The following is a 14,514-nucleotide window of genomic DNA, read 5'->3' on the forward strand; positions in this document are numbered from 1 at the left end:
AATGATAAATTGGATCAATAATCTGGCTTCAATTTACCACCTGACGTCTGCGTCACCACTTTCCCGTCTCCAAATCTTTCGTACGCTTGGGTCAGAGTTTGCGTGGAAATACGCAAATTTCCCGTCAAGTTTGTTGTTATAAATCCCAACGTTTGCATGAGAAGTGGCGTGCGTACGCACGTTTCGGGCCCGTTTTGTGCGTACGCAACGGTTATAAATGAGACCCCAGGGCCTGAACCCGAACCTGCGCCGTCTTCTGAGTGAGAAGGGGACAGATTCTCCTGATGTTGTACAGCATGTATCTACAGCATTGATTTTCAACCTTTTTTGAGCCGCGGCACATTTTTTACATTTACAAAATCCTGGGGCACACCACCAACCAAAATGACACTCTATGGCCTAACACAGTACATATAATACATATAATTAGTAATATAGTTTCTAAATGTATTAAAAAGAACTATTTTAAATTATTTCAGCCCTTTATTACTCTTACCTTTTAATGAGGTATTGAATCAGATTTATTAAACATCTTTGATTTAACTAAACTTTATTTAACGGAGACATATTATACCCATTTTATCACAGTTGATATGGTTCCTTGGGGTCTTAATGAAATGTCTGTAACATATTTTGGTCAAAATACCACAAGGATAATTTAAAACAGGACCTTTTAACCCTGTTTAAAACAGATTGACCTGTTTTGAGTGCCAATAGTTACTCCCGCCGTTCACCCGCGCTTCATTGAATTTCTTCACTTTGACATTCAGAGCACTGGGCAGAAATCACATTGCGTTAACACCCACCGTGGGCCTTCGCGATGCTTTGTTTTAATTAAACAGTCGGATTCCCCTGGTCTGCACCAGTTCTAAGTCAGCTGCTAGGCGCTAGCCGAGGGGCACTGCCGGAGGGGGCCCCCGCGCGAACGGCGGTTTCCCCCAGCGGGCGGCGTAGCTGAGGTGATCCGCGAGAAGGTCCCGACATGCGTCCAGAGTCGCCGACGCCGTACCCGGTCCCCTCCAACGGCCCGCCTTCCGCACCGGCGGGGGACACCACACTGCGGTCCAAGAGAAAGAATGCCCCCGCACCACTGACGCCGTGAGGCACCGCAGAAGAGGACCTCCCCCCAAAAAAAAACGTTGAGGCGTGCCGCACGCCGGGTCTCCAGCGGCGTGGAGAGGAGGGCGACGGGGCGACTGCTCCCCCAGCCGCGGCATGTGCCCAGCGGTTTAACCACAAATACCAATGATATCTGTGAAAGTCAAGTTTATTACCGATGTGCAGATGTCGGTAAACGAGGCGAATATCGGCCGCTACCGATGTTCGGCCGATACTTCGGTGCAACACTAGAGATTAGATAATTTCCCACGGCACACCTGACGATCTCTCACGGCACACTAGTGTGCCGCGGCACACTGGTTGAAAATCACTGATCTACAGGAACATGTTGTTTTAGTAATGTTGGCAGTAAGGGAGAGTGGACCGTCGAGTGTCACACCCAGGTTCCTAGCAGTCTGGGTGGGGGCTAACACAGAGTTGTCAAAGGTATTCATCAGGTCGTGGGTGGGAGAACCATTCCCTGGCAGGAAAGTAGTTCAGTTTTATCACGACGGAGTGTGGGTGGGCCCCTGTGGCATTTCTTCAAAAGCCAGGCCTGTGTGGCCTTAAGAGAACTGTTCTTTTCCTCCTATCAATATTTGTTTGATTATAGATACAATTTCCACCATGCTCTTCTTTCTCCTCAATGTCAACCTAAGCGGTTGAAGCAGATGGCCACCCATCGTAAGTATTGTTGTTATTGTTCTAAACCCACAACTTGTATCTTAGATCCCATTCCTACAAAATTACTTAAAGAAATTCTGCCCCTAATTGATAGTACGTTACTGAACACAATCAATCTCTCATTATCATCAGGATATATACCACAGTACTTTAAGCTAGCTGTTATCAAACCCCTTCTCCAAAACTCCACCCTGAACCCAGAGGTTTTAGCGAACTACGGACAGATATCCAACCTCCCCTTCCTGTCTAAAATCCTTGAAAACGTTTTAGCCAATCAGCTTTGTGAGTTTCTCCTGGAGTGTAATGTATATGAAGACTTTCAGTCAGGATTTAGAGCTAATCATAGCACGGGGACAGCCTTGACAAAAGTCACTAATGACCTTCAGATCAGGGATTTATGTCTGTCCCCGTTCTGTGAGATCTTAGTGCAGCATTAAACACTATTGACCAATTCGAATTCCAATTCGTGCAAATTAATGATGAGTCATCTGTGCGCACCAAAGTTAACCACGTTGTTCCACAGGGCTCTGTGCACGGCATAATTTTATTCTCAATATATATCCTTCCACTAGGAAATATCAGGACACGCTCTGTAATTTCCACTGCTATACGGATGACACCCAGTTATACTTGTCAATAAAACCTGAACAATGTAAGCAATTAACTAAACTCCAAGCTTGTCTCCAGGACATTAAAACCTGGATGACCTGCGATTTTCTCTTATTAAAATCAGATAAAACAGAGGTTCTTATACTTGGCCCTAAACACCTTAGAGTTAACATTATCGAATGATATACCTGCGCAAGACGACATTGCCCTTGCTTCCAATGAAACAGTCAAGAACTTGGGAGTGATCTTTGATGCCGATTTGTCCTTTAATTCTCACAAAACTTATTTCTAGGACTGCCTTCTTTCACTTGCGTAACATCTCAAAAAACACAGCTATCCTTTATCAAAAAGATGCAGAAAAACGACTCCACACCTTTGTTACATCCAGACTTGATTATTGTAATTCATTATGATCAGGCTCCAGCAGTAAGTCGTTAAAGACAGCACTGGCTTCGTAGAATATGATTCAAAATTCTCCTCTTCACCTTCAAGGCCCTTAATAATATGGCACGCATGGCTGAACGATTTGGGGAAATAATCTAATTGCGATTTGTTCCCAAAATATTGGGATTGACATTTAATATGCGATTTCTTATTTTATCATCCCCCCCCCCCCCCCCCCCCCCAAAAAAACCCATAATTTAAATATGACTAACACAATATTAGATACATTTACTATACAATATTTTTTCCCAAATTTGTTTTAACTGCTCATTACAGAAACAAGAACCAAAAATCTCTGTGCATTTATGTAATATGATCAAAGTCATTGTAAGTATAAACACAAGCGTTGCACTTTTTAAAACCTGTGTGCAAAATTTACCATCTTGAGAATTTTTTTTTTTTTAATTATAGGTGTCTTACTGCTCCCAAGTCAGTAACATTTCCAGTGTTGGGAAGGATACTTTCAAAACGTATACCGTTACAGAATACATGCCCAACATGTAATCTGTAGCGTATTCCGTTACATTATCTAATCTGAGTAACGTATTCTGAATACTTGGATTACTTACACATTGAATTGCATTTTATAAGTGTAGGAATGCGGCGTTGTTATTGTCAGTGAGACAGCAGCAGTTTAAGCTCTGTGTCCATGGATGCGGCGGGCCAGCTGGATGCGATGGAAGGGCAGCTTGCGGATCAGCAGCTCCGTAGATTCCCGTTCATGTCCGGGTGGTCGTGCAGCGGTATGGAGGCGCCGGGCCTCAGCAGGAACACCCCCATGCTGAACACCTCCGTCTCGCAGATGTGCAAGTAGGTGACCGGGGGGGCTCTGGAGCCCCGCCGCCCCGGCGCTCGGCTTGCTTTTCCGGGGAGCGATTTTCAGGTCCGCCGCCCAAACCGCGCACAGAGCTAGCTCTGTGTGTCCGCCACGTCGGCCAAAGACTTTAGGACCTAGGTGATGCAGGCTTGCTTCGCTATCTTCTGGATCAGAGGATTTTTGTGGTCCCGCAGCATTCTTAGTGAGGAGAGCAGCCCTGAGCCCTATTCTCTTTAGCACGTTTTAATTGCGCACGTTGCGATTAGAAAATCGCGTTTTATCATATCGCGATTTTATGGCAAATGCAATTAATCTTTCAGCCCTAAAGAGCTGACAGTACCATATCAACCCCAAAAGTAGAGTAGGAGCCAGACCATTCAGCTATCAAGCTCCTCTCCTGTGGAATCATCTCCCACTTTCAGTTCGGGATGCAGACACCATATGTAAGTTTAAGAGTCGGCTTAAAACCTTCATTTACGACAAAGCTTATAGTGAGAAGTGTTTGATCCTGGTGGCTGCTGACCATTGACTATGATTACAACAAGACTGCTTGATATACAATATGTCTACTCAGATAGTCTACCATTACTGACAATAATACATCAATTCAGTGACCTTTCATAATACCACAAAGTGCTTTTTCTAATCAATGTGCAAATACCCTTAACTTTCTGATGTTCTCCTTTACACGTGGCATCTATTGCACTTCGGTCCGTCCTGGGAGAGGGATCCCACATGTGGTTCTTAGGTTTTCTACGTTCTTGTTACCCCGTTAAAATATATATATATATTTTTTCTTACTCTTGTTGAGGGTTAAGGGCAGAGGATGTCAGACCTTGTTAAAGCCTTATGAGACGAATTGCGATTGTGAATATGTGCTATACATATAAAATATGATTACTTTTTTGTATTAAAATATTTGTTTAACTCAACTGTCTTATTTGGCACTATACAGATCAAATTGGACTGAATAAAAAAAAAAAAAACATACAATCTATCCCACATTAAATTGCCAAACATCATATTTTTTGTAACACATTGAAGCATGTTAGATTTCATAGTGGTGATTTGTGTTTTATCACATTGTACGCAATAGGGGATGATTACTTCAAATTACTTTAATGGTGGCCTCATATGTATATTGTAAAGCATTAAGATATGTATGATATAGTCCTCGATAATGGAGATCCACATCCCTAGTGTGTAGTCACCAGGGCTAAGCCAACTGCTGGATAGTCTGTGAAAATGTTACATTTTGGCTGTCTGCATTTAAAAAATTTAATGTGTTATCTGTATAAACACAGAAAAGATGTGTGTATAATTTCCGTTTAAAAAATCTTACAGAGACTTAGGAAGTTGAGCGGAAAATAAAAGGTAAACTAACAAGTTATGCGACATATTACTTTTATGTATTGCTTCAACGTGCTCAAAAATCTTTTAGAGTTTGCAGTAAATTGGACAGTAGTGTAAATTGACGTATTCTGGAGTATTTGGAAATGGGCGTGGCAAAATGGCTCAACAGCGCCACCTGGAACGCAGCCCCTAGGTTTCCACGTAACCGATCTTCACCAAAATCGGAACAAAGGTGTATCATGACTATTCATACAAAAAAGCCTCAAGGAGCATTATGAAAAACGCAACAGGAAGCCCTTTATTTTGGATTTAGTGGCCATATTCCGCATTTTCACTTTAACATACTTGTCGGAGGGCTTTCATCAGATCAACTTAAAATTTAGATGAGTGTCATCACAACAAGAAGGAGATCTAAACTTACTAGAATTTTAACTTTTCGTCACACCTTGTGACTGTGACGTGCGACAAAGTTTGATTAAACGCCATCAAAACACGGGCTTCTGTATCTCAGGCATATTTGCTCCGATTGAGTCCAAACTAGACATGTAAGACAAGAGTCGCGACCTGATCACATTTACACAGAAATAGTGACTGAAAAATTCCTCCTCATCTACTTTGCGAACCATGTCCAACTGTGTCAAATGGGTCTCAAGACATTGATAATTTGGGCATTAGACTACTGTGACTTTTCATCAAGCGCATTATTAATGACGTGGCATCAAAGTTCATCAACTCGCCATGAAACACAAAATTGCTATAACTTCGGTTTTCAAGGTTCAACCTCCCTCAAACCACATGTGTGTATTAACAACCCCCCCCCACCAAAGACATTCCGATGGTTTTAAGGAATTGGCGTGGCAAGATAACTGACTAGCCTCCCCTAAAGGGCAGCCTCGGCACTACGATTGGCCTACATCTATTAAAATCGATCCGAACATGTGTCTTTTCATGAGAAAGAAATAAATCTCTTGGATAGATATGCTAGACCAAACAGGAAGCCCACAATTTTTAGATTTACGCTGATAAACTTGTCGTAGGGCTTTCATCAGATCAACTTCAACCTCTGGGAATGTCAACTAAACAAGATGGAAATATAAACTGACTGGGTTTATTTGATTTCATCTTACGGTGTGACCGTGGCCTGGCGTCAAAGTTTGATTACACGCCATCAAAACACAAGCCTCTGTATCTCAGACATATTTGGTTCAATCAAGTCCACACTAGAAATGTAAGACAAGACTCGCTACCTGATGACACCTACAAAGAAATCATGACTTAAAATCACAGCGCCACCTGCTAGCTACAGGAAGTGAAGTGTTTATCCTTGCCGCAGAGCGCAAAATGAATGCAACACAGAGACGTGCACTTGGTCATTCAGGTCACTTTGCCAGAATTACTTGCCTGGGACACCACCTTCTTCTGAGCGGCCTGTAGAGCTGCCTTAGCCATCGTGGCCATGTTCTCTTCCTCTGTTTCCCCCCCTGCCATGATACCTGGTGGAGCAGATATAGCCTGCAGCTTCATCTCCTTCAGGCTCAAAATGTTGAATGTCTCGGATAACATTACAGCACCATCTGCATCCAGAGGTAGCTCTTCGTCCACAAAGCATGCTGGACAGGAAAGGATAAAGGAAATTCACAAGATGAATCAGAGTCCATTTTGTTATACACAACAGCAGGAACAATTTTGACATAACAAATCTGTGATTTTATGTACAAATAGTTTGTAGCTTAGATTGATATTCCAAATCCAAACTAATGCTCACCTAAGACAGTCTGGCTGATCTTGTTGGTGATTTGAAAGCGCTGGGCATCTGTGAAGTGCTCCAACAGGAAGCGGTAGATCTGAAAACGCTTCTCACGATACTGAACCCCTTTCAAGGAGAACTGGAGCTTTTCACTGCATAGACATAAGGCAATGAATGAACAAAAAAATAACTGAATTCCTTTTCAAACCCTTGCATGAAACGTAAGACAATGGATATAAATTTGTCTTAATTGGACAATCTTTTTAAAAAATATCACAGAAATAAAGACAAACATGAACTTGGTGACATAGAAGAAAATTCCTACAGCTTGATACCTTTCACTTTGAGGGAACAAGTTGTAAGACTTGTGTTTGGTGTAGGAGTTGAAGAAGAAAATACACTCAATGAAGTGCTGGCTGAACATTTCCGGGTTCTTCTTCAACAGCAGGTGGAGCAGGCAGTATTCACAGAGACTGACAGGAAACAGAATGCATTTCAGTTTGAGGGATTTCTTTATTTTATACAGGCTCTATGAGTCTGTTTATTTGTTCACATGCAATTTGCAGTGACCAGGGCATTCACTCATAACATTTAATAAAATATTTGCAGCACAGTGTAGATCTTCTTCTGGTACATTTAGATATATAATGTCCCTTTGCAGTTGGGAATATTACCTACAATCCAAAATAAATACTGATTTGATTTTGCCATTATGTAATAGATACTCAAATTTAAATAAGTGCCATTGTCATGTAGTATTACAGTTTTTTTGATATGTTCTTTAAAGGATGCATTTTACTTTACTTCTTGCAGTTTTTGGGAAACTCACTGATTAAAGTGACACGTTTCCCTGTTTGTTGAACTCTGATGAGTTTCTATTGCTGGCCATTACCACCAGGTGCCTGATTGGATCATGAGCAGGGGGAGTGGTCAGCACAGCTGTAGCCAACCATCGTCAAGTGTTTTGAGCATCAACTTCAGCTTTTCAAACCTGCTTGACCCCATCAACATCAGAAAGTTTACACATCTTCCGCCGCAAACTAAAAACATATATATATATGTAAAAATATATATATATACTAACACTAAAAAAATTTGAAACTAACAATTTAGTAGGACTTAAATGGCAGTTACTTATAGCACTTTGTAGTTTTGCTTTATTTTGAAGAAATTGTACTTTCTTGATTCCTGTTATCCTCGTTTTTTTCCCTCGGAATGCACTTATTGTAAGTCGCTTTGGATAAAAGCGTCAGCTAAATGAAATGTAATGTATACAATACATCACATAAGCATGGCTGCATTGAATGCTGAAGCTAAACTGGACCTTGCTTTTAACTTTTCATCACAGCTGGGTGTGTTGTGCTCAACATAGTTTTATCTGATGTTAATAGATTGTAAAATTATGTATTCAGTGATCTTTTGGGCTATACAGTGTGTGATTTACCTGGCAATGACAGGGACTGGGTCGACCAGCACCACCATGAAACGAAAGAAGAGGGAGCCCTTCCATTTCACAAAGTCCTCCTATAAAAAGAACACAGAGAGTTACAAATAGGGCTGCTTGACTATGGCAAAAATCTAAATCACAATTAATAAACAAACGATTATTAATTGACTTTGGAAACATCACACATTTATTTACCTTAAGGAAAAAAACTGTTTCGTGGCCATGATAACAGATTAGAGGCTAAACTGCCAGGGTAAGCAGGGATTGACTTCTCTCCTGTCATGAATCCTGATGGCTTCAGTTACTTTAACCCTGATATCCTGGCCATGCATGCCACGTTATTATTGGACAATAAAATGGATCATATACGACTGCTGTGGTCAGCGAATCGGACAGTGAGTAACTGCTGTGTGCTTGTTTTCACTGAAACATGGCTTAATGACTCCCCGACTCCGCTGTACATCTGGAGCAGCTAACATGCTATCGAGCGGACAGAGCCCTCGTCAACGGAGGTAAACAACGTGGTGGAGGAGTTTGTGTTTACACACGTGATGCGTGGTGCCAGGACGCTGTGGTAGTATGCAGACACTGTTCACCACTGGCGGAGTTTATGATCATAAAGTGCCGTCCTTTCTATCTGCCGAGGGAATTCACTGCGGTTTTAATAATCGCGGTATATATCCCTCCAACCTCCAGCTGCAGTGACAGGGATGTGGCACTTTGTGAACTTTATCAGGCTATCAGCGAACAACAGACCGCACACCCAGATGGATTTACAATCATCGCTGGAGATTTTAATCAATTTTCCAACAAGGGAGAAAAACACCTTGGACCTGGTTTATACCGCACACAAAGGAGCATACAAGGCCTCCCCCTCCTCCACATTGGACTTTCCGACCACATCACTGTCATGCTAATGCCAGCATATATGCCCAGAGTGAAAGTGGAAAGACCGGTCCGGAAAGAGATTACAGTGTGGCCGGATGGATCAATGTGTGCTCTCCAGGACTGTCTTGCGACAACAGACTGGGATATGTTCAAGCAAGCAGCTACATACAACAACCACATAGACAATGAGGAGCTTACAGACACTGTTCTCTCCTACATCCGCAAATGCACAGATGATGTGACCCACACAAAGACCATCATCACTCGGGCTAACAAGAAGCAATGGCTGACGGGAGCTGTTCATCGGCTGCTGAGGGCCAGAGACAAAGCCTTCAGAGCCGGGGATCGAATTGGCCTGAGAACAGCGAGAGCCAGCCTGTCCCGTGGCATCGGAAGAGCAAAACAGGACTACTCCAAAAAGATAATCAGCCACTTCAAGGACAGCAGTCACACGCAGCCTGTGGCAGGGCATCCAGTCCATCACGGATTACAAACCTGCATCACAGACCTGCGACGACAACATCTCTCTGCTTAACGACCTCAACAGCTTCTTTGCACGGTTCGAAGCAACAAACAACAAAAGCCCACAGAAAACTCCACCCCCCCCACCACGACCAGGTTCTGTGCCTGTCTGCCGAAAGTGTGAAGAGGGCACTCTCCACTATCAACCCCAGGAAAGCAACAGGCCCAGACAACATTCCAGGCCGTGTACTGAGGGACTGCGCAGAGGAGCTTAAAGACATCTTCACGGATATCTTCAACACTTCTCTGAGTCAGGCTGCTGTTCCATCACATCTCAAGACCTCCATCATCATACCTATGCCAAAGAAACCGGCTCCATCCTGCTTCAATGACTATCGCCCTGTGGCACTGACCCCCATCGTTATGAATCGCTTTGAACAGCTAGTCATGTCTCACATCAAGTCCATCCCCCCCCCCACCCTGGACCCCTTTCAATTCGCATATCGGGCTAAACGTTCCACAGAGGACGCAATCTGCTCTGCTCTCCACTCAGCCCTCACCCACCTGGAAAATGCAGACTCACATGTGAGAATGCTTTTCATAGACTTTAGTTCAGTGTTTAACACCATAATCCCACAACAACTCATCTGTAAACTGGACCAGCTGGGGCTCAACACCTCCCTTTGCAATTGGATTCTGGACTTCCTCAGTGAGAGGCCACAAGCAGTACGGGTCGGCAACAACACCTCGAGCAGCATCACACTCAGCACAGGGGCCCCACAAGGCTGTGTGCTCAGTCCCCTGCTCTTCACCCTGCTGACTCATGACTGCACATCAACCTACAGCACAAATCACATGGTGAAGTTTGCGGACGACACAACTCTGGTGGGTCTCATTACCAAGAACGATGAGACCCGCTACAGGAAGGAGGTCAACCTCTTGACCACCTGGTACAGAGACCACAACCTCCTGCTGAATGTCAGCAAGACAAAGGAGATGGTAGTCGACTTCAGGAAAAGCCTCACTGAGCAGCCCCCACTGACCATCGATAGTGCTGCTGTTAGGGAGTGAGCAGCACCAAATTCCTGGGGGTGCACATCAGCGAGGACCTCTCCTGGGCCACCAACTCTGCATCACTGGTGAAGAAAGCCCAGCAGCGCCTCTACTTCCTCCGCAAACTCAAGAAAGTGAGAGCTCCCATACCCATCCTGAAAACATTCTACCGGGGCACCATTGAAAGCATCCTGTCCAGCTGCATCACTGTGTGGGGCAGTAGCTGCACTGCACACAGCAGGAAAAAACTGCAACGCATAGTCAACACAGCTGGTAAGATTATTGACCCTGCCGTGAAGTCTGTCCCTATTTGGCAAAATAGTAACACTGTAACTAAATTAAATGCAAATGCCCACCACTAACTTGGCAACGAGGATTGGTTTAAACACGTGATCCGGACTCTGTCCGAGGTCACGGGTGAGAAGCCGTCGTCCAGCGGAGCCCGGATTTCTGAGCCAATCCAGATGGACTGCATTGCTAAAGCACACGCAGTGTTAATTTCGTTGACGAAAACGACAAAAAATATTCGTTAACGAACTTTTTTCCATGATGAAGACCAGACGAAGACGTAACGAAAACGGATCTTTGAAAATAAAAACTATGACTAAATCTATTTCAACTTTCGTTGACGAGACGAGACGAAAATGTTGGTGGTTGACTAAGTCTCAATAAATTTTTTAAACATCATCGTATCAGGCCGTGATGAAGTATCAGGAGCGGGCGAGTGGGTGTGTGTGTGTGCCCCACATAGCTCACCAGTCCCGAGACTCCGCCCCTCGCCCCGCTCACTCGCTCAGAGACACAGTGAGATCAGAGCTCGTTCACGTGAAGCAGCTGCTCAGTGACTGGCTGCTTGTTAACTATGGATACAGTGAAAACACAGAGTTTCTCTGGTCTCAGCTGCTCAGAGATCAGCGCAGCAGCTTCTTGATCAGAGCAGAAGCTGCAGTTGGTTTGTACCGAGCTTCAGTATCTGTGTCCGCCTCCAGCCTGACCTGCTCTCACTTTTTGTTTTCACATTTAAAACTTAATATATATTCTAAGCTATTAGGCTGCAGCTATATGTTTTTATTTATTTCAAAATAGGGTACTTCTTATTTCATACATTTCCTACAAATATTCGGAGGACTCAAATAGCCCTACAAAGTTCTGTGTTTAATTTATTTCAAAGTAGGCCTACACTTGCCTGTGTATTTTCTTCTCTTCATAAGTGTTCGGTGTTTTCCTTTGTTGTAACAGGTACAAATAGCAATAAACTAGGGATGCACCGATATGGAAATTCTTGGCCGATACCGATATTTAAAATAACAATCTGGCCGATAGCCGATACCGATATTTGTTTATTTTCTTTTTGTTGTTATTCATTCACCCTTTTGTGCCAGAAAAATAATTAAATCATTATTTAAAAAGCACTATTTAAAAAATGTTCAGCCTTTCATCACTCTCATCTTTTAATGAGCACAGATTGAATCAGATTTATGAAACAATCTTTGATTTAACTAAACTTTAATTAACAGAGACATATAATGACCATTTTACCGCAAGTTGAAATGGTTCCTTGGGATCTTAATGAAATGTCTGTAACATATTTTGGTCACAATACCACAAGGATTATTTAAAACAGCACCTTTTTACCCTGTCTAAAACAGCCCTGTTAAAGTATCATTATAGAGAACGCTCTTCTCATTCTTTTACGTTTATGAGAGGTGTTACGGCTTCTGTGTGTATGACGTATGTTGTCAGTTCCCTTGTTACCTGTGCATGAGACGGATGAATAGAGCCGGTGCACATGAGAATAAAGTACTTAAATAAGTACAGACGCTACGCTCATACTTTTTACGCCAAGTTACACTGCGTGAGTCAAGATAACTTAACAAGCCCTCCTCAGTTTTACCTGTTTTTAGTGTCGGGCAGAAATCACATCGCGTCAACACCCACCGTGGCCCTTCGCGATGCTTGTTTTAATTAAACAGTCGGATTCCCCTGGTCCGCACCAGTTCTGAGTCAGCTGCTAGGCGCCAGCCGGAGGGTTCCCCCAGCGGTCGCCGTAGCTGAGGTGATCCGCGAGAAGGGCCCGACACGCGTCCAGAGTGGCCGCCGCTGACCGCGAACCCGGTCCCCTCCAACGGCCCGCCTTCCGCGCCGGCGATGGACACCGCCCCGCGGTCCAAGAGAAAGAAAGCCCCCGGACCAGTGACGCCGTTAGGCGCCACCGGATGAGGACCTCCCGGTGCCGCACACCGAGCCTCCGGCGGCGCGGAGAGGAGGGCGACGGAGCGACTGCTCCCCCAGCCGCGGCACGTGCCCAGCGGTTTTACCACAAATATGAACATCGGCCAATGATATCGGTGAAAGTCAAGTTTCATACCGATAAGCCGATATCAGTAAACGAGGCGAATATCGGCCGCTACCGATGTTCGGCCGATAAATCGGTGCAGCCCTACAATAAACTGTAAGGAGTTTTCTTTATTTTCGTTCTATAATCTCGTAAATGCAACAAATAATAGTTTAGTATAACTTTATATTAAACTTTATTAGCTTTGTTATCAAACATGTTTTGCGGCTCCAGACAAATTTTATTTGGGGGAAGAGGGGGCAAAATTACTCTTTTGAAAGTAAAGGTTTCCGACCCCTGCTATAGACTTGCGCTGGTAGGGATATCTAATGGATATCTTAAGTACTGCAAGCTAGACTATTATGCAGTTTTAGTCACAAACATAGGGTCCCTGGGCCTGAGAAGGGAAGAAAAGGAGATTAATGTGGCTACTAAATGTGACTAAAACTAGACTAGTTTTAGTCGACGAAAACGAATTACATTTTAGACTAAAATGTAATTTGTTTTTGTCAAAAGACTAAGACTAAATCAAAAATAGCTGCCAAAATTAACACTGAACACACGGTTAAGAAACGTAAGATAATTTGGACACAAACAAAGTCAGAGAAAAGATTAATGGTAGAGGAAAATACCTCCCAACCAGGACGTTTTTGTTGCGTTATCCACATCGGGTGTTGTGTCGCACGAGGAAAGAAAACTCAGTAGGACATAACTGGGTTGATGACAGACATGTTATAGTAGTCTTTGTCGTGATGTCTAGAACTGTTGTATGCAGCATTATTGTGTGTGGCGTCACACGAGCAAACCTTTCTCTCTGAAAGTCATCGTCAAGGAATAGGAAGGATCTGTAGATGTTCCTTGAATGCTGCAACAATGTTATGTTGGGACATTTTATGAAACCACAGGCCTATTCTTCGGCCTAAGTGTGTAGTCAAAAGCCTGAAAACAGCATGGTCTTGGTTCTTGAGAAAGCCTCCAGAGCTCAAGGCCAATGTATGCTCCGTTTTGACAAACACGGACAGATAGGACCGCCCTCTCCAACGTGGAACGCCCTCTCCGTGCCTCTCCGCGCCTCTCCGCGGCTCCTCGCAGAGCTTTTCGTGCAGCTCTCATTTTTCTAACTACACGTCGAAATGGCGGACAGCCCACGGATAGTACTTGGCTGTGATTGGTCCACTAAAAACATCATTTCCGCCCGGCGTCATTTCCGGACCTCTAACTTCCTGTTTCCTTCCCTAAATCACAATAAACCTAAATCACAACTAAGACTCTATGATTAATGTGACAAGTGTGTTTAGCCAGCGGCGTTGTCCGGCTGACTGTGGCTGGTTAGAGCAGTGATTTTCAACCTTTTTTGAGCCGCGGCACATTTTTTACATTTACAAAATCCTGGGGCACACCACCAACCAAAATGACACAAAATGACACTCTATGGCCTAACACAGTACATATAATACATATAATTAGTAATATAGTTTCTAAATGTATTAAAAAGCACTATTTTAAATTATTTCAGCCCTTTATTACTCTTACCTTTTAATGAGGTATTGAATCAGATTTATGAAACAATCTTTGAT

At 43.5% G+C, this 14,514-nt stretch overlaps 1 protein-coding gene across 2 annotated transcripts in view; it reads right to left on the minus strand.

Annotated features, from left to right (window-relative positions):
* ncapd3 (non-SMC condensin II complex, subunit D3) overlaps window positions 1-14,514 on the minus strand; it is a 107,983-nt gene that overhangs the window by 39,957 nt on the left and 53,512 nt on the right. For both annotated transcript variants that reach the window (XM_053410809.1, XM_053410810.1), the window contains exons 24-27: window positions 8,197-8,276; window positions 7,088-7,225; window positions 6,771-6,904; window positions 6,407-6,615 (exon numbers count right to left, since the gene is read on the minus strand). In XM_053410809.1, coding sequence (XP_053266784.1) covers window positions 6,407-6,615; window positions 6,771-6,904; window positions 7,088-7,225; window positions 8,197-8,276 — 561 coding nt within the window. The remainder of the gene's footprint in view (window positions 1-6,406; window positions 6,616-6,770; window positions 6,905-7,087; window positions 7,226-8,196; window positions 8,277-14,514) is intronic.

The sequence above is a fragment of the Pleuronectes platessa genome, chromosome 19 (assembly GCF_947347685.1).
Source record: "Pleuronectes platessa chromosome 19, fPlePla1.1, whole genome shotgun sequence".
Lineage (NCBI taxonomy): Eukaryota > Metazoa > Chordata > Actinopteri > Pleuronectiformes > Pleuronectidae > Pleuronectes > Pleuronectes platessa.